The 24,313-nt window shown below is 40.9% G+C and overlaps 1 protein-coding gene across 2 annotated transcripts in view; it reads right to left on the bottom strand.

Annotated features, from left to right (window-relative positions):
• Positions 1-1,612: 1,612 nt before the first annotated feature.
• Positions 1,613-24,313, bottom strand: part of PAK2 (p21 (RAC1) activated kinase 2) — a 90,955-nt gene continuing 68,254 nt past the window's right edge. For both annotated transcript variants that reach the window (XM_024355253.3, XM_063806488.1), the window contains exons 8-15: positions 24,077-24,140; positions 21,597-21,645; positions 21,013-21,125; positions 19,299-19,416; positions 15,704-15,803; positions 13,290-13,486; positions 6,531-6,668; positions 1,613-5,792 (exon numbers count right to left, since the gene is read on the bottom strand). In XM_024355253.3, coding sequence (XP_024211021.1) covers positions 5,706-5,792; positions 6,531-6,668; positions 13,290-13,486; positions 15,704-15,803; positions 19,299-19,416; positions 21,013-21,125; positions 21,597-21,645; positions 24,077-24,140 — 866 coding nt within the window. In that variant the 3' untranslated portion in view covers positions 1,613-5,705. The remainder of the gene's footprint in view (positions 5,793-6,530; positions 6,669-13,289; positions 13,487-15,703; positions 15,804-19,298; positions 19,417-21,012; positions 21,126-21,596; positions 21,646-24,076; positions 24,141-24,313) is intronic.

Genomic DNA, 24,313 nt, shown 5'->3' with positions numbered 1-24,313 from the left:
TGCCCGCCACCATGCCCGGCTAATTTTTTGTTGTATTTTTAGTAGAGACGGGGTTTCACCGTGTTAGCCAGGATGGTCTTGATCTCCTGACCTCGTGATCCGCCCGCCTCGGCCTCCCAAAGTGCTGGGATTACAGGCGTGAGCCACCGCGCCCGGCGAAGATCAGCAGTCTCTTGACGTAACTCACAAGTTTATATAAACGCTGTCATTTTCTGAACAAATTGTTTCCCAGAAATGCAGCATTTTTAGTCTTTTTCCCTAACCCCAAACTAAGATGTATGGGTAAAACAGCTATAATCAGGATTATTGAGACTATAAAATTCTCTTTATAGAGATATAGGCAATTACCAACTCTTTTTTTGTGAGACAGGGGTCTTGCTCTGTCACCCAGGCTAGAGTACAGTGGCACGATCTTGGCTCACTGCAACCTCTGCCTCCCAGGCTCAAGCCATCCTCCCACCAAGCCCTAGAAATAGAGCTTCCGAAATTAACCACAGGCTTTTAAAAGTTTTCTTAGGCAATGCTTTGAGCATTTGCTATTAGTTCAAAGAAATATAAATGTTAGAACAAGACAAAACAGCCATATAGTGTAACAAATACATTTCAAAGTCATTGCCTCCCCTTCTCACCCAGGATAAAAATATATATATATATATATATATTTTTTTTTTTTTTTTTTTGAGACAGGAGTCTTGCTCTGTCTGTCACCCAGGCTGGAGTGCAATGGCATGATCTTGTCTCACTGCAACCTTCACCTCCCGGGTTCAAACAATTCTTGTGCCTCAGCCTCCCAAGTAGCTGGGACTACAGACATGTGCCAGTACACCTGGCTGATTTTTTTGTATTTTAGTAGAGATGGGATTTCATCATGTTGCCCAGGCTGGTCTCCTGCCTGAGCTCAGGCAATCCACCAGTCTCAGCCTCCCAGTGCTAGGATTACAGGTGTGAGCCACCGCGCCTGGCCTTATTTTATGCTTTTTGATAGTAAACCATTATTGTGGCTGTTCCCTATGTTAGGGCACCTAAGATTCCAAATTAATTCACATAATGAATACGCCTTACGACGTATTGCACTCTAAAAGGTTTCTTGGTTCACTTAACACAGAAATTCTGATCAGGTTTTTATTACTCCAGCAAGGTGTGTGTTCAAATCAGAACTGTTTCCCTGGGTCTGATAGAGAAACACTGATAAAGAAAATTATTCTGAACTTGATTTAGAAAGGGAAAACTTCCCCCAACTACTCAGGAGGCCGAAGCAGGAGAATCACTTGAACCTGGGAGGCAGAGGTTGCAGTGAGCTGAGATGGCGCCACTGCACTCCAGCCTGGAAGAAAGAGTGAGACTTGTCTCAAAAAAAAAAAAAAAAGGAAAACTTCATGTTTACTGCCCACACATTTCTAGAAACCTTCCTACTTTGGAGCTTTGTAACAAATTCAAAATGATGGCACAACACCATTAAAAGGTTTAAAACATTTATCACTAAAAATACTAGAATGTTCTTTGAAAACCTATTAAGACATTTAAATATTCTTTTATGCTATCAAAAGACATTAAAATATTCTTTTACGTTGATCAAAAGGAAGAATAAAAGTTTAGGAAAGGGAAAAATGCACACTTTTTAAAAAAAGTTTATTTCTAGCCCTGAAAGAACAAAATTATTGAACAAAGTCAAAATACAGCAGTTAATGTCAATGTATAACAATTAAATAATTGAACGGGATTAAATTAAAAATAAAAGGCATAAAATTTGAAGACAACAGAAAAGACAAAAACTACTTTTGCTTAATTCCATTTCTATCAAAACAAGAAAAAAAAAGCCAATGCGTTCCAACCAAAGATGTTGAATTCCACACGTAACTGTTTCTCTTATTACTTCTGTTCTCTTAGAAACACTTCTAAGTTCTAAGAGAACAGAAGTGTGCTTGACAGAACTATCATCCATTTCTTTCTGCCTCTGTCTTGGCAGCTTTCTAGAGAAGTGAATGGGAAAGACTTCGGTTCTTTCAAGGCCAAGCCAGTGCTTGCTTCTTCTTTCGAACTCCAACCTCATCTACCACAGCATCTTTGCCAGAGTGTTCAATCAATGTGTTGACTGAGAAAAAAGAATGTGTGTATCTATTTTTTCTTATATACACACACTATCAAAAAACTGATTTTACCAGTTTCAATACCTACTGTGAGAGCAGCGGAGACAGGAAGACAATCTGCTTTTTGTATTACTATGAAGTTCCACTATAAAAAACCCCAAATGAGTATTAATCTGGATTTTAGCTATAATCTATAATATTTTGACACTGACATTTCACTAGATGTGGATCTCAGTATATTTTAAAAGATTTAGACTCAAAAATTGATGCAAATTCTTTAAGCATCTATTTTGTTTTTTTCTAATTTTAGCTACTACCTGATCAGATCTAAAATTATTCTGGCTAGAATACAGTATATACAAACATGTATTTAAGTGAGCCCTAAAAGAAATACTCATAGGTGGTTTAGAATCGCTTGTTAGAGGCACAGGTTCGTTTACAGTTGCTGGTTACTAGACTGTACGCAGCTGGACACTTCTATGTTAAAGGGAAGGGAATGAATACTATGTGCCAGGCAGTCAACACATGAAGACAGAGTTGTATTAGCCTCAGTGTCTTACGCTTCACAATTACTCATTTACTATTTCAGGTAGGATAAAATGTTCCATGTTTCATAGTTTCCCAGTTTTAATTGTCCCTAAAAGCAGAAGAAGAAAAAACAAAAAGAGAAGATAACTTTAAATCTAAAATAAAATAAATAAGTACTATAGTAATACTGTCCTAATAACACAAGAGGACTATTAAGGTAACTTTCAGATTTAAATGGGAATTTTCATTCTAAAGTGATGACAAAAAGGGTAAATATAAAAGGCAGTTATTTAAAAAACATGAGGCCAGGTGCAGTGGCTCATGCCTGTAATTGTAGCACTTTGGGAGGCCAAGGTGGGCAGATTGCCTGAGCTCAGGAGTTGGAGACCAGCCTGGGCAATGTGGTGAGACTCTGTCTCTACTAAAAATACAAAAAATTAGCTGGGTGTGGTGGCGGGCGCCTGTGGTCTCAGCTACTCAGGAGGCTGAGGCATGAGAATTGCTTGAACCCAGGAAGCGGAGGTTGCAGTGAGCTGAGATCGCGCCACTGCACTCCAGCCTGGGTGACAGAGTGAGACTCTGTATCAAAAAAAATAAAAATAAAAAACATGAATCTTGATTCAGATATAATTTTTCTTTCAACAAGTTCTGAATGTTTTAAAATTAATAAATCACAATTCTGTATTACTTTTAAGATTGTTTAAAAATGACATATTTCAAAATTAACCAAAGTATATTTCTGTTAGAGGTTAGTTTATCCACGTAACTTAAGAATAAACCACAGCGTAGCTCCCTTAACCAAAGAGCCAGGTTTTAATGACAAGTCAGTTGCCAGCAATGGACGTGCAGGTAACTATCGAAGAAGTCGCAACTACAAATCCCAAACTGCTTCTATCAATGGAAAAGCCCTTTGTTGAGTCACAAGCCTGAAACGAGGCCTTGGCACACAGTCAGTGAGGATGGTCTTTGACTTAGGAGGGAAGTGCCTCTGAGTGCATGAGGATCACAGTCTTCTCATCTCGTTGGTTTTCTATTTCATTGGTAGCATCTTCTTTATCATAATCCATCCAACTGTTTACAAAGAATGGTAAGATTTGGAACTCAGGTGGCACTGCAGCTTTCTGCCAGAAATAAACCAGTTTCTATAATTCACTAATAGCTGTAGAAGGCCAATATATTCCAGAGAAAAATGAAATCAAGAATTATATTGAAAACAGAGACCATTAAGTGCTCTAAATATGTTTCATTAATTATTTTACTCATTTTTCTGAAAACCTTGCCTTATCAATAAAAAACAGTCACTTCTCTCCTTATAATTGCATCTTATCATAGATATAGTGGAAATAAAATAATGGAAATAAAACCTGCCAGTTTCTCCAATGTATACTACAACAGCAAAATTATTTTTTATTCATGATTTATACTACTGCAGGATGGCAAGCAGGGGGGAAGTTAGTTAATGGGGGAAGGGGATGGTGGGAACAAAATGCCAGAACCAAACCACAGATACTTGAACAACACCTACTCCAAAAGCAAAACAATGAATAAAGGAGAAGGAGAGGAGAGGAAAAAAGAGAAGAGAAAAGGGAGGGGAGGGGAGAAGGGAGGGCACTCAAATAATTAATGCTACAGGTCTCAGACCTTTTAGAATCTTTAAAAGAAACAAATTATTGCTATCAACACGCACATTTCATTTTCCTTTCTCGTTTTTTACAATAGTCTCTACCTATTTGAAAAACAAAACAAAGCAAAACTAAAGTAACTCAACATCTCAAATGATCTACAAATTCATCAAGAAATACTCTGTCGCTCAAGTTCTCATAGATAATACCACACTGCTGACGACCTGGGGCAATGCTGCCGCCGCCAAGTCTCTACGGTTGATTTGCTATCGGCTGCTTCTCTGTAACACTAACATTGTCTTTCATGAGTATAATCTCTTCTCACTATATCAGAGCTCACCAAGGTTCACATCTCTCACTGCCTCTGCTGCTAGTCCCAAATATTTTTCTCCTTTAAGTGGAAAAAAGCTAATTTTTAAATTCCCAAAAATTTACTGGTTATTATATTATTTGCCATGGGAGGGGGTATCTGTGAGGTGAGAGAGGATTAATGAAAAAGAAAAAGAACAAACCTAAACCTAAAATTGCAACATATACAGAAATTTATTTCCAAATTGAAGGGGGAAGGAGGGAAGAGGAAGGTAGTGGCACTAACCAAAGTCATAAAGCCCAGGTTGGAACAACAACAACTCACTTTGGTTCCTAGAGCCAAACCTGAAGGGGAAACAGGCAGAAGGGAAGACAAAATGGGAAGAAGTCTACGGTCAATGGGAATCTTTTTCTATCTCAATGATTTAGTTATAAATAGAGATTATTAGTCTTCTCTCTATACATGTAACAAATGCCAAAGTTACTACCACGAAATTTCTAAAACTGACTTTTTCACATTTGTTAAAAAAGGTAAAAATCACATACTTTTCTTCCCTTCCTTCAGGTCAAGTTCTGAACTAAAATATTACATGTAACAACAGCTGGTCCTAACTTTTATACAAAGTGAAACTATATAGAGCTCCTTTGCCAACATAAGGAGCTACATAATTTCTATTACACTTGCCTAGGCATGAGAAACGCAAAAGCAACTCAAAAGGAGCAAGTCCAGGAAAAGGAAAGCTATGAAGGAGAGAAAGACTAGCAGATGAAACACATACTCTGAAAAACTCCAATCTGCCATTCAAGTATTGGAAATACCCCAAAGGGGACAATGAATGGGATCTATTACAACAAAGTCAGCAAAGTAAAATGCAAATCTCACACATGATAAATGGCCCTGACAGGCTGTTTGCTGAAAGACCTAAGGCTAGTGATTCAGTCCACAATTCCTTTTGGACCCTAAAGAAGGGGTTCATATAAAAGTCATACTTTTCTTTTTGCAATTTTCTCTTGGTTGTCTTCAGAGAATAGTCATTTGCTTCTTTCATTCAGGTTATGCAGACCATTTCTTTAAACCCCAAAAAGAGTAATAATTTTCATATACTAAAAGGCTTCTTGTAGAAAATGGAAAAAAGAGTATGAGGCCACAGCAGTGATGTTAACGGTTACTCTTCATTGCTTCTTTAGCTGCCATGATCAGTGGTGTCAAGCTAGATAACGGTTTGGCCAGTTTCAGGAAAGGATGCTGCCAGAAAGAAGGGGAAAAATAAATGTATAAGTGCCATTCATCAGGTTAGAAACAAAATAATTTTGTTCAATTAAGCCCCAAAGACTACTTGTCGATCATAATTTAATAAACTAAACACATATTAATAATACCTTCATAAGACTAACATAATCAACGCATCACTTTCAGAGTTTAATGAAAGCAGAATCATTTTAGTTTGACAAATATACACACAACAGCAATAAACAGGTCTGAGGATTGATAACGATGCACAAACTGCACATTACGGTTTTGTCAGAATTTTATTCACAGCAGATGAAACCCTCACTTTTTTTTTTTAATACTTTAAGTTCTAGGGTACATGCGCACAACGTGCAGGTTTGTTACATACGTACACATGTGCCATGTTGGTGTGCTGCACCTGTTAACTCATCGTTTACATTAGGTATATCTCCTAATGCTATCCCTCCCCACTCCCCCCACCCCACAACAGGCCCCGGTGTGTGATGTTCCCCTTCCTGTGTCCAAGTGTTCTCATTGTTCAATTCCCACCTATGAGTGGGAACATGCAGTGTTTGGTTTTCTGTCCTTGCGGTAGTTTGCTCAGAATGATAGGATGAAACCCGAAACTGCAGCAGCTGCCATACCGCTGGTGATCAATGAGTAGTGAAATCTACTTATTAGCCCTAGGAAAACTTTCTGTCGGTTACCAAAAAAGTCAACTATTCCCCCAAATGAAATCATTTTTAAATTTACCTGTAATAATTCTTTGGCTGAACCCCTTTTTTCCACATCCATTTCCAAACATCGATTTAAGAAATCCCGAAATATTGGGGAAAGTTTCTCTGGATTCTGAAGTTCTGGGGTTCCATTAGTTGCTATTAGGTACAAGGCCTAAAAACAGAAGAACATCTTTGATCCACTTAAGATAGCTCAACACAGTCACAGAGCACTCCATAAAGTCTAAGGGCTTCTTCCTTCTTTAAAGAAAATCACCATAAATACTAAACTGGGGTTATCATTATCCCATTTAAATTTAGATTTGATACTTTCCTCTTATTTTTAGATGTTACATTTCCTTAAGTTACTTTTCCGAAATCAGATTCACCTTTGGTTTTTCCTCGGTTATAAATGCAATACATATTGCTTTTGTTTTTTTTTGTTGTTGTTGAGACGGAATCTTGCTCTGTCACCCAGGCTGGAGTGCAGTGGTGCAATCTTAGCTCACTGCAACCTCTGCCTCCTGGGTTCAAGTGATTTTCCTGCCTCAGCCTCCCGAGTAGCTGGGATTACAGATGCATACCACCATGACCGGCTAATCTTTGTATTTTTAGTAGAGATGGGGTTTCATCATATTGGTCAGGCTGGTCTTGAACTCCTGACCTCAAGTGATCCACCTGCCTCGGCCTCCCAAAGTGCTGGATTGCAGGTGTGAGCCACTGTGCCCAGCCCATATTGCTTTAAAAAATAAAACAATGTTAATAATTAAAAATAACCACAACCTCACCATTGACCATCCTGTTTAGTTTTCTCAAATTTTTTTCAAGTCATACATATCATTAAAAAAAATGAGATTTGTTAAAACTTAAAAAACAAAAAACAAAAAACAAAAAACAAGGCCGGGCACGGTGGCTCACGCCTGTAATCCCAGCACTTTGGGAGGCTAAGGCAGGCGGGTCACGAGGTCAGGAGATTGAGACCATCCTGACTAACATGGTGAAACCCCGTCTCTACTAAAAAATACAAAAAATTAGCCGGGCGTGGTGGCGGGCGCCTGTAGTCCCAGCTACTCGGGAGGCTGAGGCAGGACAATGACGTGAACCCGGGAGGCAGAGCTTGCAGTGAGCCGAGATTGCGCCACTGCACTCCAGTCTGGGCGACAGAGCGAGACTCCGTCCCAAAAACAAACAAACAAACAAACAAACAAAAACAAATTAGGCTGGGCATGGTGGCTGATGCCTGTAATCCTAGCACTCTGGGATGCTGAGACAAGTGGATTGCCTGGGCTCAGGAGCTCGAGACCAGGCTGGGCAACATGGCAAAACCCCATCGCTACTAAAAATACAAAAAAAACCAATTAGCTGGGTGTGGTGGCACATGCCTGTAGTTCCAGCTACTCGGGAGGCTGAGGCAGGAGAACTGCTTGAACATGGGAGGTGGAGGTTTCAGTGAGCCAAGATGGCACCACTGTAACTCCAGCCTGGACAAGACAGCAAGACTCTGTCTCAAAAATAAAAACCAAAAAACAAATTATCCCAGGTCATCATTACTAATAACTACCTAGATCTATAAAATTACTGTAATGGCTTAAGTAAATATTGCCTTATATGAATGTTTCCTAATTTAATCAACTCCCTTTAGAAAATCCTTACATAGTTCTAATTATTTCCTTTACGTTTCTATAAATTGAATTTTATTTATTTATTTATTTATTATTTATTTTTGAGACGGAGTCTGGCTCTGTGGCCCAGGCTGGAATGCAATGGCACGATCTCAGCTCGATGCAACCTTCACCTCCTGAGTTCAAGCGATTCTCCTGCCTCAGCCTTCCGAGTAGCTGGGATTATAGGCGCCCGCCAAAATGCCCGGCTAATTTTTTGTATTTTCAGTAAAGACGGGGTTTCACTATGTTGGCCAGGCTGGTCTTAAACTCCCAACTTTGTGATCTGCCCGCCTTGGCCTCCCAAAGTGCTGGGATTACAGGTGTGAGCCACTGCATCTGGCCTATTTATTTTTCTTTTCAGACACAGTCTCACTCTGTTGCCCAGGCTGGAATGCAGTGGCATGATCTCAACACATGGCAACCTCTGCCTCCCGGGTTCCAGCAATTCTTGCAGCTCAGCCTCCCGAGTCGCTGGGAGTACAGGCATGCACCATTACGCCTGACTAATTTTTGTATTTTTAGTAGAGATGGGGTTTCACCACATTGGCCAGGCTGGTCTCAAACTCCTAACCTCAAGCGATCTGCCCACCTTGGCCTCCCAAAGTGCTGGTATTACAGGCATGAGCCGCTGCGTCTGGTCCTAAATTATTATTTTTAACTGACTAATTTTTTAGAAGTTTTAGGTTTACAGAAAATTGAACAGATAGTACAGAGTTCCCACACGCAACCTCCCCAATGTGGAGTTTTATTATTATCTACATTATTATACTATGGGACACTTGTTACAAATGAACCAATATTGATACACTTCTATTAAATTAAAGCCCTCAGTTTACATTAGGGTTCACTCTGTATTACATTACACAGTCCTATGGTTTTTTTTTTTTTTTTTTCTAATGCATTCTCGATATGTTGCCCAGGCTGGCCTTGAACTCCTGGGCTCAAGAGATCCTCCTGCTTCAGCCTTTCAAGTAGCAGGGACTACAGGTGTGCACCACCGTGCCTAGTTGTTCCATGGGTTTTGACAAATGAATGCTCTCCAGTGTCCGCCATTATAATATCATACAAAGTAATTTCACTGCCCAAAAAAATTCCCTGTGCTTCATCTACTCATCCTCTCTACCCCTCCATCCCCTGCCAAACCCCATAACCACTAATCATTTTTACTCTCTATAGTTGAAATAATATGTAGCCTTTTTAGACTGGATTCTTTCACTAAGCAATATGCATTTAAAGTTCTTACAACTGAAATGCAGTTGTAAGATTGTTTTAATGAACTTCTGTGGTGTCCGTTTCAGTTGCCTGGAAGTTTTTCTCATTATGGGCTGCATTTGCCTGCTCCTTTGCCTGTCTGGTAAACTTTGACTGATGTCTGGGTGATTGCTGGGTTCTGGCTATTTCTGTATTCCTACCAATGTGCTTTTTCCCCCCATCAGGCAGATAAAATCTTGTTTTATTTGAATGACTGGATCTATGTAATCACCAAGATCCACTATGTACAGATGAGAGAGGGAGACCTTTATTTCTTAGTTTCTTCCTCCTGGGACAGTCTTAATGATTTTCTCTTGGCCCAGAGGCACTCTCCATGGAACTACAGTGCTTTCCTGGTCTTAGAGCCACGTGCCCTGGCCTGGTCAATGAGAAGCTTCTTGAGGCCTTGTCTATCTTCAGCTTGGAATGAGTTCCGAAGAACCTGCTTGTTTCTGAACACGTCCCCCTTCACTTCATGTACAGGCTCTGATACATGGGAAGGTCAATCTCGGTAGATCCGTAGTGTCTTCTGAGCAGCTGGGGTGGAATTCTCATTTTCCTCATCCAGGCTGCCTTTTTGGTAATGTGTGCATTAGCAGTTACGCCCATATGCCTGTGGGCCAAGGTGGTTTTTTTTTTTTTCTTTTGAGACAGAATCTCTCTCTGTCGCCCAGTTTCAAGCAATTCTCCCACCTCAGCCTCCCGAGTAGCTGGGAATACAGGTGCACGCCACCATGCCTGGCTCATTTTTGTATTTTTAGTAGAGACGAGGTTTCATCATGTTAGGCTGGTCATGAACTCCTGACCTCAAGTGATCTGCCCACCTCGGCCTCCCAAAGTGCTGAGATTACAAGCATCAGCCACCATGCCCGGCCCAAGGTGGTTTTTTTTGTTTTTTTTTTTTTTGCAGGGATCCAGCCTGGGAATGGATAGTCACAGGCTTGCAGATGATCAGCCCATCTTTGATCAGCTTCTGGATCTGCTGATAGGAGCTTGGCGCTGGTGATTTTACCGATCTCACTGGGGTTCAAGTAGACCTTTTTGCCACAGTGAAGGCCACTGGAGGCGAGCCTCTTCTGAAGCCTGAGCGTACTCCTGGCTGTAGACGCAGTCCTGTAAGACTCTTCAGCTTTGTACAGGAATGCAGTTGAGTTACTTGGGAACAGATCCCGTTAGTCTTTTCTCTCTCATGTAGACTCTTCTTTCAAAATACATCCAGACTCACACCACTTTTTCCCACCTCCACTGATACTGCCCTGGTCTAGGCCATCATCACTGCTTGCCTGAATTATGACATCAGCCTCTTGACTGGTCTTCTGCTCTGCCTTTGCCTTCCTCACGGATCTCTCAGCAACGCAGCCAGGGCAATCCTATTAAAACCGAAGGAGACCACTTTGCTTCTCTGCCCAGATCTCTCTAACAGTTTCCCCATTTGGCCTCCAGTAAAAGCCAGAATCCTTCCAGAGCTCTCATAAGGCACTACGGTCTGGCCTGGTTTCTTCGCCGATCAACCGCACCTCTCGCTGTTTGCTCAGCGTACGCCAGCTGTGCTGAGGTCCAGAATCATCTCTCAATACATCAGGAACGCTCCTGCTTTAGAGCTTTTGCACTTGCTGTGCCTTCTGCTTAGAATGCTTTTCCCTCAGGTAAGTATCACGCTCTTACTTCCTGTGTCCAAATGTCACCTCAGGGAAGCCCTCCCTATGCATGCTTTTGATTTAATTTTACATTTTATTTTTATTGTATTTTTTTTGAGACAGGGCCTAGCCGTCACCCAAGCTGGAGTGCAGTGATGTGAATAACAGCTCACTGCAGCCTCATCTTCCTTGGGCCCAAGTGACCCACGTACTGGGGCAGGATGATGGTCCCAATTAGCTGTGACTACAGGCACACACTAAAATGCTTGGCTAATTTTTAAATTTTTTGTAGAGATGGGGTCTCACTATGTTGCCTAGGCTGGCCTTGAACTCCTAGGCTCAAGCAATCCTCCCACCTTGGCCTCCCAAAATGCTGGGATGACAGGCGTGAGCCACTGTGCCCAGCTCTCTAAGCACCTTTTGAAAGTAAACACCCTAACCTCCTTCCTGCCAGTCTCAGTACTCAAGAGTCCATTATTCAATATATTACACATTATTCTGATTTATTTTGTTTTTCTCTTTTCCCACTAGAATATAAGTTCTATAAGAGCAGGAATTTTTGTGGGTTCTTTTAGACAGCATTGTGAATAGTGCTTAGCGCATGGCAGGTACTCAAACCAATACTGGCTAAATGAATGAATAAAATTAGAGGGCTTAATGTCATTCTGGAAAGTGGTCTAAACTAATCACCTCTACAGAAGTACTTTAACGGCCCACATAAACTGGAATCTTTGGCAACTGGATGAAAAGCATTCAGGAAACAGACGGTCAGAATCTGCTGCCATCTCTTGTTCGGCTTCTTTCACTTAGCACAGTACTTTCAAGGTTCAATGCTGTAACACGGATTGGCACTTCCTTTCTATGACCAAATAATATTCCACTGTTCACCAGGTTGGAATTATTTCCACGTCTGTGGCTGCATGCAGGTTTCTGTATGGATGTATGATTTTAATTCTCTTGGCTCTGTACCCAGCAGAGGAACTGCTAGGTCATCTGGTAATTCCGTATTAACTTCACACAGAACTGTCAAATTGTTTTCCAAAGCAGATGTACCATTTTATATTTTGCAATGAACGAGATTTCTAGTTTCCTTATCTTCTCACCAACATTTATTTATTTATTTATGGAGACGGAGTTTCGCTCTGTCGCCCAGGCTGGAGTGCAATGGCACGATCTCGGCTCACTGCAACCTCCGCCTCCTGGGTTCAAGTGATCCTCCTGCCTCAGCCTCCCAAGTAGCTGGGATTACAGGCACCCACCACCATGCTCAGCTAATTTTGTATTTTCAGTAAAGATGGGGTTTCTCCATGTTGGTCAGGCTGATCTTGAACTTCCAACCCCAGCCTCCCAAAGTGCTGGGACTACAGGTGTAAGCCACCACACCCGGTCACCAATATTTATTAATTGTCTTTTTGAGTATAGCCATTCTAGTAGTTGTGAAGTGTTATCCTGTTGTGGTGGGGTTTTTTTGTTGTTTTTTTTTCTGAGATAGAGTCTCACCCTGTTGCCCAGGCTGGAGTGCAGTAGTGCTATCTTGGCTCACCGCAACTGCCACCTCCTGGGTTCAAGCAATTCTCTTGCCTCAGCCTCTGATTGTTGAGGTTTTGATTTACATTTCCTTAATAACTGATAATGTTGAGCCACATATGGTAATTTAAAAGAAAGAGAAGTGGCCAGGTGCAGTTGTTCACACCTGTAATGCCAGCACTTTGGGAAGCCGAGGTGGGTGGATCAACTGAGGTCAAGAATTTGAGACCAGCCTGACCCAACATGGAGAGACCCCGTCTCTATGAAAAATACAAAAATCAGCTGGGTGTGGTGGCACGCACCCATAGTCCCAGCTACTCAGGAGGCTGAAGTAGGAGGATCGCTTGAACCTGGGAGGTGGCGGTTGCAGTGAGCTGAGATTGCACCACTGCACTCTAGAATGGGCAAGAGAGTGGGACCCTGTCTCAAAACATCTTAAAAAATAAAAGAAGGAGAAGCTTTAGAGACAGGTGCTCCAAACTTCCTACGTAAAATACAAAACAATACAGCTTACTACTAAAAACCTACAAAGTCTTCACCTAACACATTAATTTGTAACTCAGAGAGCAAATGATTTCTAGATGCAGAGTTAGGGGCAGAGATTAGGTTTTATCAACTTTCTACTTTAAATTCTTGGACAGTGCCAGGCACGTGCAAGTTCTAAATAAGAGTTTCAAAGAAAAACATTGAACAAGGCTGGTGTTTAACTGATCTTACCCTCAAGGGATTTTCATTGAGGTATGGAGGCTCTCCTTCTACCATCTCAATAGCCATGATACCCAGAGACCATATGTCGACTTTAGGGCCATACGCTTTCCGTGTAACCACCTCTGGTGCCATCCAGTATGGCGTTCCGACCATGGTACTGCGTTTGCTCTGCTCAGGGGTGATCTGGGCACAGAAACCAAAGTCAGCTACAAAACAAAACAAAACAGAGTTAATGGCTTCCATGGATGGTTTTAGCAGAAGAGTTCACTTCAGATTATGTAATTAATTACATTTTGACTATTAGGCCTCTTGTTTTTAAAGATTTTATTAATAAAGTAAACCAGAATGAGTTTAAAAATATTTTCATGATGTAACACACTCTCACATTTTACTTTTACTTGCCACAGAGTCCAAATTATCAGGAGGCCTTTTATTCTGAATAATTCATTCTATCCTAAAAAATTTAATAAAACTGAAAGAGGTCTACGAACAAGTAAAGCAAAAGTAGACACCAAAACTAAATGCAGTGAATCAGGTAAAGGTCAGGTCATGGAAACTACTTTGTCTTTTAATTTTGTTTAATTTTTAAAATTTTTTGTAGAGACGGAGTCCCCCTATGTTGCCTAGGCTGGTCTTGAACTCCTAGGCAACACGGGAGGGATCTTCCCACCTTGGCCTCCCAAAGTGTTGGGATTACAAGTGTGCGCCATCACACCCAGCTGTAAACTATTTTTGAATAAAACAAAGAGAAGCCAGAATCACTAAACACCCATCATCTCAGCAGAGAGCCTAAGGTCGCCACCAGCATTATCTTCTCAATCTCACCTGTAATGGAGGTGCAGGATGCCTAGTGTAGTACTCAATGTTCATTTAGTGGAAAAGTCAGGATTAGTATTTAGAATTCTTTCTTATACTGTTAAACCCATTCCATTTCATATGTGACTACTGTTAAAATTTAGGTTTGTAAGCTTTAGACTGTTGGTTATGCATGTACATATGCATGAATAATATCTATGAACTGTTTGGTTTGTATTACCAATCAGGATACTCTGTAAACTTTGGTAAAACCATTTTTTAAGAGATCTTTCCATATTAATACATCTGCCTATTTTAAAAATTTTTTATTTTAAAATTTTTTGTCACAGGGTTTCACTCTGTTGCCCACACTGTGTGCAGTAGAGCAATCTCGGCTCACGGCAACCTCTGCCTCCTGTGCTCAAGCCATCCTCCTGCCTCAGCCTCCTGAGTAGCTGGGACTAGAGGCGCCTGCCACCACGCCCGGCTAATTGTTGTATTTTTAGTAGAGATGGAGTCTTGCCATGTTGCTCAGTCTGGTCTCAAACTCCTGGGCTCAAGCAATCCACCTGCCTCGACCTCCCAAAGTGCTGGGATTACAGGCGTGAGCCACTGCACCCGGCCTCCCTCATCTTAAAAACTATACAGAATATAAAAATATAATAATCCATTTAATTATTCCCTTACTGCTCAACACTTAAGATAGTTTTGGTTTTTCTTTACAATATTGCAGAGAACATCCTTGTACTTACTGCGGTATGTTAAGTTCAGAAATTCTACAGGAGAGAATTCTAAAAGAGTAACAGTTAGGTCAAACAATATTTATAGCTAAAATGAGTACTTAAAACAATCCAGATACTGTTTAAGTACCTTATAAAAATTAAAATATTTAATCCGCATGGTAACCCTATGAGAAAGGTACATTTATTATTACAATTATTCCCATTTTACAAATAGGAATACTGAGGCATAAAGACAACTTATCCAAGGTTATTCACTTAGTAAATGGCAGAGCCAGAAAAAAAAAATGTCATCCAAAAGTTTAATTCATTTTCATGTGTATTCACCAAAAATGTATGAGAGCTTCCCCATTAAGATTACTTAAAAATAAGCAATCATGGCCAGGCGCGGTGGCTCACGCCTGTAATCCCAGCACTTTGGGAGGCTGAGGCGGGAAGATACCTGAGTTCAGTAGCTCGAGACCAGCCTGACCAATGTGGAGAAACCCCGTCTTTACTAAAAACACAAAAATTAGCTGGGTGTGGTGGTGCACACCTGTAATCCCAGCTACTCAGGAGGCTGAGGCAGGAGAATGGCTTGAACCCAGGAGGCGGAGGTTGCACTCCAGCCTGGGCAACAAGAGCAAACCTCCATCTCAAAAAGACAAGACAAGACATTACCTAATAATGTCTTATCTAGTGGTAATTATTAGGTAATGTCTTATCCAGCGAGTCCTTTCTCTGGCACTGATTAGTTAAAACCCTCAGAGGATCACTCAGTTTTCAAAGGTCTCACCTCTTCCTATATTAAATCATTATTAATCCTTGCATTGGTAAAGAAAAGTTTTTAATTAAACAAAAGGCAGAAAATTATAATAAATGATTGTGAATTGTCCATTTGTTACTCACTGAGCTTAACCGATCCTTCCATTCCCAAAAGTACATTGTCACTTTTGATGTCTCTGTGGATCACTTGATTAGCATGTAAAAACTCCAATGCCTGTAAACACTGAACAGAAGAAAAACACCTATTAATGAAATAGTCCCTGAAAAGACACAGGGAGGCACATGCAGTAGCTATGGCCTGAGCATTGCTTCCAGTGCCCAGCAGAAGACCCTCCAATACTTTTATTTATAAAGAAAAAACATCCTCTCTTATATACAAAGTTATGAAAAGTAATTAGATCTCCTCCTTAAAGTTTTATATAAGAAAATAAAATTTTTAAAAAAGTCAGTAGATCCGCTCCTACCCTCTGATCTTACTCAGAGACATTGTTTAGCTGGGTCTGTATAATGTCTTGCCTCTTGGCCGGGTGAGACAGGCAGATCACTTGAGGGCAGGAATTCAAGACCAGCCTGGCCAACATGGCAAAACCCCATCTCTACTAAAAAATACAAAAATTAGCCAGGGGAGGCCAGGCATGGTGGCTCACTTCTGTAATCCCAGCACTTTGGGAGACTGAGGCGGGTGGATCACCTGAGGTCAGCAGTTCGAGACCAGCCTGGCCAACATGGTGAAACCCTGTGTCTGCTAAAAATACAAAGAAAACAGCTGGGTGTAGTGGTGTGCACCTGTAACCCCAGCTACTCAGGAGGCTGAGATAGCAGAATCGCTTGAACCTGGGAGGCGGAACTTGCACTGAGCCAAGATCGCACCACTGCACTCCAGCCTGGGTGACAGAGCAAGACTCCATCTCAAAAAAAAAAAAAAAAAAAGACGGACAGAAAGAAAGAAAAATTAGCCAGGTGTGGTGCCTCAGGGCTGTAATCCCAGCTACTCGGGTGGCTGAGGCAGGAGAATCCCTTGAATCCAGGAGGCAGAGGTTGCAGTAAGCTGAGATTGTGCCACTGCACTCCAGCCTGGGCGACAGAGCAAGACTCACTGTCAAAAGAAAAAAAGAAAAAAAATTGCCTCTTTCAGGTTTAAATGCCTAAAGGTATACAACGCTTGGTAAATATGCACAGGCTCCTCAGAAATCTTTTCAACAGTAATGAAAAAACTTGATCATTCCCATTTGAACATGAGATACTCAGAAGGCTAATCAATGTGAGCCACTGAGAAGCGGGTAAGAGTCTGGGTGGGCTGGTTCCACTTAGCTGTTCATCAGAGAGAAGATGTTCTTCAATGCCCGATTTTATTTATATGAAGCTGTATCTACAACTTGGACGTGAATGATGCAAGAATAACTTTCCTCTTATGCCATATTTCAGAGAGCACTGAGTCACAAAGTGGGGGTAAAGTCCTCCTTTCCTTACAAACGAGAACGAGATGACGTTGTAAAAATCTGCTCACTCCTGTGTTTTTGAACTACGGGTATAAGTTAGCTGTGCTTTTATTTCTTACTCCCATCAGAGGAAAACAAATTCTGCACAACTAAAAATCTCATCCAAAATCTCCTGCTATTCATTCAAGGAAAAACAGATACATTGGGTGTTACCACAATACATTTACCAGGCAATAATCAGATTCAAAGCTCCAGAAAATACTTGTACAAGTAAATAGAAACAAACTCGTCACAGTTTAAAAGTTCTGGCACACAAAAGAAAACCCAAATTAGAGGAACTTCCAAAATTAATTTTTATATCAATTACAAAGAAATGTATTAGAAAAAACAAAATTAAGTATAAATAGGTAAATTCTTGTTTTTATCAGCTTTTCAGTGACCAAGCTTGCATTGTTAAGGACTACCATATTCTATTAATATTCTATTCAAGAGTTCTTATTTCCTCCCTTCTACCAAAGAGGTACTATTCCTCAGGTAGAACACAACTCAGAATTAAAATTTTAATATTTTTAACACCTTAATGACAGATGGAAAAGGGAAATATATATGTATCATCCTTACATGAACAAAGTTTGTAATTCACATGTCACTGAAGAACTGCTGAAAGCCAAATCATAGAAAACACAATATAGTCTTATCAACTTAAAATTTTGCCCTTTGTGACAGTGATTCCTATGATATTAGAAGTTTCAATGACAATAAGCAAACCATTAGCCCAAATCTTATCTGTAGAAAAAGCTCAGATATAGGTGGAAAAAAGAAGGCTTATTTTTGGCTTAAATTGGCAATTTGGCAGAATTCTACTGGTTTAAGCTAATAATATGTCTAGAAATTCCTTAATGAATATAAAGAAATAACCAGTTTCTTCACCATTAGTGAACTCAATGAAGCCAGGCACAGACTTATTGATACTGAAGGCAAATAAGTGTCCTGCTTGACCTGAGATAGTTCTAGTTTCCACTGTTGAGTGGCATATTTCTTTCTTTCTTTTTCTTTTTGAGACGGAGCCTTGCTCTGTCGCCAGGCTGGAATGCAGTGGCACGATCTCGGCTCACTGCAACCTCCGCCTCTTGGGTTCAAGCAAATCTCCCGTCTCAGCCTCCCGAGTAGCTGAGACTACAGGCGTGTGCCACCACACCCAGCTAATTTTTGTATTTTTAGTAGGGACGGGGTTTCACCATGTTGGTCAGGATGGTCTCAATCTCTTGACCTCATGATCTGCCCACCTCGGCCTCCCAAAGTGCTGGGATTACAGGCGAGAGACAGTGTACCCAGCCTCTTTTTTTTTTTTTTTTTTTGAGACAATCTTGCTCTGTCGCCCAGAATGGAGTGCGGTGGCGCAATTTTGGCTCACTGCAATGTCTGCCTCCCCAGCTCAAGCGATTCTCCTGCCTCAGCCTCGCGAGTAGCTGGGATTACAGGCACGCACCACCATGCCTGACTAATTTTTGTATTTTTAGTAGAGATGGGGTTTTGCCATGTTTCCCAGGCTGGCCTCAAACTCCTGACCTCAGGGAATCTGCCTGCCTTGGCCTCCCAAAGTACTAGGATTACAGGCATGAGCCACCACTTCCAGCTAAGTGGTGTATTTCTTTTTCTTTTTTTTTTGAGACGGACTCTCGCTCTGTTGCCCAGGCTGGAGTGCAGTGGTGTGATCTCGGCTCACTGCAAGCTCCACCTCCCAGGTTCACGCCATTCTCCTGCCTCAGCCTCCCGAGTAGCTGGGACTACAGGTACCTGCCAACACACCCGGCTAATTTTTTTGTATTTTTAGTAGAGACAGGGTTTCACCGTGTTAGCCAGGATGGTCTCGATCTCCTGACCTTGTGATCCACCTGCCTCGGCCTCCCAAAGTGCTGGGATTACAGGCGTGAGCCACCGCGCCCAGCCTAAGTGGTGTATTTCTAATGATATATACCCTTTTACTCTCAAAAGTGTCCTGTTTGGATGGTAAATGATCATCATCACTCTACCAGAATTTCCTTGTGAATCTGGATCTTCAAAGGTCCACAATTCATTCCCAAATTATCTTATACCTGAAGGAAAGGGCTGAAACTCCTGTGTAGAATGAAATGGTATGGAGATGGAGTAATTTGCAGAGAATGTGTACAGAGAAAGCACCTCCCACAATAACAATTACCTGTGCAGAAAAATTTCCTTTTGTTCACTTCTTGCTAACCACATATCACCATAACATATCAAGAAGGAGGCAAACCTACCTCTCTGCATACAGCAGCAATCTGTGCTTCATCCATGCAGGTTTCTGTTACCACATCAGTGAGTGACCCCCCAGCAAGGTATTCCATGACCACAAACAATTCATCTCCTACCAGGTAACTAAAAATACAACATACCAAATACAGTCACACTTTTATTTTTCCTAAACACATGGTATTCTATGTTGAAGAATTCAAATATTAAACACCCTAACAATAAAACTAGAACTGGTAGCTTGAGAGTTAGGAAGAAAACTGGAAAGCTGCTATGTAACAGCACAGAAAAATAACTGAAGTTATGATCCTGAATCATTTTAAAGTTACAGTTTGCCCACAACTGTAGTTTGAGTATGCACATAGCTCATTCTGATTAAAATAACCCTACAATATAGAAATTACTAGTCCTGTTTTAGAGATAAACAGACAAAGGCTTGGAGAGGTGAAGTGACTCATCCAAGGGCACACAGCTATTAATAGGAAGTGACAGAACCAGAATATGAAGCCAAGGATCAACGATTCCAAAGCCCCTGGCTTATCTTAACCACCACACTATGCTGACTTGAAATGTTATTTTAAAAAGCAGGGAACTGTACCTGAAAAGTTTCTTTTTTATTTTTTTTTTTGAGACAGAGTCTTGCTCTGTTTCCAGGCTGGAGTGCAGCGGCGCGATCTCGGCTCACTGCAGCCTCCACCTCTTGGGTTCAAGCAATTCTCCTGCCTCAGCCTCCCGAGTAGCTGGGACTACAGGTGTGCGGCACCACGCCCAGCTAATTTTTGTATTTTTAGTAGAGACGGGGTTTCACCACGTTGGCCAGGATGGTCTCGATCTCATGACCTGGTGATCCACCCGCCTCGGCCTCCCAAAGTGCTGGGATCACAGGCATGAGCTACCGTGCCTAGCCTGAAAAGTTTATTTCTATGAACATGTTCTCCATAACTAGGGCTAAAGTCTCGAAACATTATTTTTTCCTCATTCTAAACAAATTTAAATATGGAAGAAAATCACCTATAATCACCTCTATCTTCAATAAAACCACTGTGATCATTTTCAACGAATCTTCTCTCGTGCAGCTGTAGTAATATACATCATTTTCTTCTCTTTTTTTTTTTTGAGATGGAGTCTCATTCCATTGCCCAGGCTGGAGTGCAGTGGTGCGATCTCGGCTCACTGCAACCTCCACCTCCTGGGTTCAAGCGATTCTCCTGCCTCAGCCTCCTGAGTAGCTGGGACTACAGGTGTGAGCCACTGCACCCAGCCAATATGCATCATTTTCTATTCTGCTTTTTGGTCTGTTATTTAACATTAATTCCTCAACTAAATGAGGTTTTGATAGACATACAAATTTGTCCATGAAGGATAGCATTTGAAATAAAAATTGATCCACAAGTTTAAAAACCATGTAACCAGTCCCCTCTGTCAGTCAAGACATGAATCACAGCCAACCATTCATGTGTTCGCTTCAGGTCGTTTGCGATGAGTATAAACACCACCAGCTATGGCCTTCAATTAACTGCCTTCTCTCACCTGCCAAGTGATGTCCTTGCAGAGAAGGACCTTCTAACACTGCACTGTGCTATTTTTACCTCTCCTCTTCTTTCTTCCATCTTATTTCTCGGCACTGACAGTTTATTCCAAAGTGGCCAGCCCCACCCCCCAAACCATGAGACTTAAAATTTCTACATTTTCTCCCGGTGTTTAAGGAATAGTCATACTTACCTGTCCAAAAAGTTAACGATGTTGGGATTTTTCAATTCTTTCATCACCAGAATCTCGTTAATGATCAGTTCCTTCTTTGGCTGTTTCTGTAAATTAATTTGTTTGATAGCAACCTATAGTGAAAACAGGATTGAAAAAAACCAGGTTTAGGAATTCTCTTAGAAAATTACAAACCCCAAGCAGTTGATAAGTCACGGTATGTGTACCGTATTACACCATGCTATTACTCCCAGGTGGCACCTTGCCTTGCACACTGCCTGTGCACAATGCTTTGTAATGTTTAGAGCCTAGTTTTAGATTTATCTTGAAGTTGATTAATACACCCACAGTCAGTCCAATACTAAGAATTAATCCTCTTTTCACTTCAAGCTGAGGAAACAATTTTTAAGTATTTGCTTATTTATGACATTGAACTCATAAGTCCTTCCCCCCCTTACTGACAGAAGTGCTATAAACATACGTAGAGCGATTCTTACAACGGGCTCAGCTTAAAAGAGGTTCCTATTGCTTCTTCCCAGCTTCATCTAGTTTCCACCTATATGACAAAATAATGGTAACACCCAGGATTACAACAAAGTAACTACCTCCTGTCCCAATGCAACGTCAGTAGCAGTGAAAACTGTACCAGAAGCCCTAGAGGGAGAAAACACACAACCAGATTTAAGGTTGATAAATCACTAGCATTTGCAACATCCAAAGACTTCACACATCAAGCAATTGAAAAAGAATTAAAGAACAGGATGACCTAACGTGCTTAAAAGGAGTAAAAGCAAAAACATGAGGAAAGGGGGTGGGGGAAGAAAAAGACAATCCTTATGGCCAAAACTTATGTTTGAAATATTTCAGACCTACAAAAATGTAGGGAAAAAAGAGCAAGAAAAAAATATATAACATATACTTAAGGATACCCTTCCCTGATTAAGATACAAATAACTGTAAATAATTTGAAGATTATACTTAAGGATACACTTCCCTGATTAAGATACAAATAACTGTAAATAATTTGAAGATTATACTTAAGGATACACTTCCCTGATTAAGATACAAATAACTGTAAATAATTTGAAGATTATACTTAAGGATACACTTCCCTGATTAAGATACAAATAACTGTAAATAATTTGAAGATTATACTTAAGGATACCCTTCCCTGATTAAGATACAAATAACTGTAAATAATTTGAAGATTATACTTAAGGATACCCTTCCCTGATTAAGATACAAATAACTGTAAATAATTTGAAGATTCCCATAAGCCCTTTCCGATAGCAGTCTCCTTCCTCCCAAAGGTGATCTGTATTTGGTGTTTATCCTGTATTTGGTGTTCATCATTTTCATGCATTTCTCCATACTTTTAACTACAAAGGACACAGATATGTATCCCTATAAAATATACTTTGCCTAATTTTTAAACGTCATATAGTTTCATTTCACATATTATTCTGCAACTTGCTTTTGTTACTCAACACTGGATTTGTGATGGTCATCCATATGGATAGGTATTGCTTGTTCATTCATGCTCAAAAATAATAAGATAATCTTCAGTTCTCTTTCATAAAACCAGTGCTGCAATTGAATTTAGCTGTTAGGAAGAAATTCAGGCCTGGTGCAGTGGCTCACACCTGTAATCCCAACACTTTGGGAGGCTGAGGCAGAAGAATCGTTTGAACCCGGGAGGCAGAGGTTGCAGTGAGCTGAGATTATGTCACTGCACTCCAGCCTGAGTGACAGACTCCGCCAAAAAAAAAAAAAGGAAGGAAGGAAGGGGAGGAAGGGGAGGAAGGGGAGGAAGGAAGGAAGGAAGGAAGGAAGGAAGGAAGGAAGGAAGGAAGGGAAGGAAGGGAGGGAAGGGAAGGAAGGGATGGAAGGGAAGGAAGGGAAGGAAGGAAGGAAGGAAGGAAGGAAGGAAGGAAGGAAGGAAGGAAGGAAGGGAGGGAAGGAAGGGAGGGAAGGAAGGAAGGAAGGGAAGGAAGGGAAGGAAGGGAAGGAAGGAAGGGAAGGAAGGGAAGGAAGGGAAGAAGGAAGGGAAGGAAGGAAGGGAGGAAGGGAGGGAAGGAAGGAAGGAAGGGAAGGAAGGGAAGGAAGGAAGGGAAGGAAGGAAGGGAGGAAGGGAGGGAAGGAAGGAAGGAAGGGAAGGAAGGGAAGGAAGGGAAGGAAGGAAGGGAAGGAAGGGAAGGAAGGGAAGAAGGAAGGGAAGGAGGGAAGGAAGGAAGGAAGGGAAGGAAGGGAAGGAAGGAAGGGAAGGAAGGAAGGGAGGAAGGAAGGGAAGGAAGGAAGGGAAGGAAGGGAAGGAAGGAAGGGAAGGAAGGGAAGGAAGGGAAGGAAGGGAAGGAAGGGAAGAAGGAAGGGAAGGAGGGAAGGAAGGAAGGAAGGGAAGGAAGGGAAGGAAGGAAGGGAGGAAGGGAAGGAAGGGAAGGAAGGGAAGAAGGAAGGGAAGGAGGGAAGGAAGGAAGGAAGGGAAGGAAGGAAGGGAGGAAGGAAGGGAGGAAGGGAGGGAAGGGAGGGAAGAAGGAAGGAGGAAGGAATTCATATGGAAGTTTTCAAAAACGGCCTCAGCCCTCACTCTAAATTCACAGAATGCTTTCCAGAGTTTAATAACATTAAAAATTTAGGTGTTTATTTGCTTCCAAGCAACAGAAAAAAAGGAGTTTAGTTAGTATACTTCAAAAATACAAATTACACAACAAAATCAAAAGATCAGTAGACTCAAAAGTCAATACACAATGACATGATTTAAATGCATTTTTTATTGCTTATAGTCATGCAGTAAATATTCTTATTGTCTTTTAAATATATTTTATGGGCAATTCTTCCCTCTAATTATCACAGATGGGAAATGACACTTAAGAAAAAATAATGATACACAGTCATTGCTAACAACTAGTACAGTTTTTTAACAGCATCTACAAATAACTGCATTATTTATTTACACAAATCCCCCAAGGGTACCACTCACAGAATACTATATAAGTACTTGATGTCAGCAGGCAAAATAAACATCATGCTATAGAGCCAGGAAATACTGAATACTGAATATTATCGTAATACAGTCACAAATACTTACCCTTGTCCAATTTTTTCATATCTTGTATATTTTTTCTTAGGGTCACCTATGCTCACGATAGTTCCTAGAATAAACAAAAAGCTGGAAGCTCAGTCAAGCATTTTAAGTGTAAATTGATTGTGATATTATTATTCCTTTTAATGAACTCCACTGTTTTTATAAGTGATTTTCAAACATAATACTAAGTTCCAAAAATCACAGGTTTCAAACACAAAACACTAAAGAAACTTAAATACA

The sequence above is a fragment of the Pan troglodytes genome, chromosome 2 (assembly GCF_028858775.2).
Source record: "Pan troglodytes isolate AG18354 chromosome 2, NHGRI_mPanTro3-v2.0_pri, whole genome shotgun sequence".
Taxonomy (NCBI): Eukaryota; Metazoa; Chordata; class Mammalia; order Primates; family Hominidae; genus Pan; species Pan troglodytes.
The sequence above is the reverse complement of the archived record's forward strand: the minus strand, read 5'-3'. Positions and strand labels throughout refer to the sequence as shown.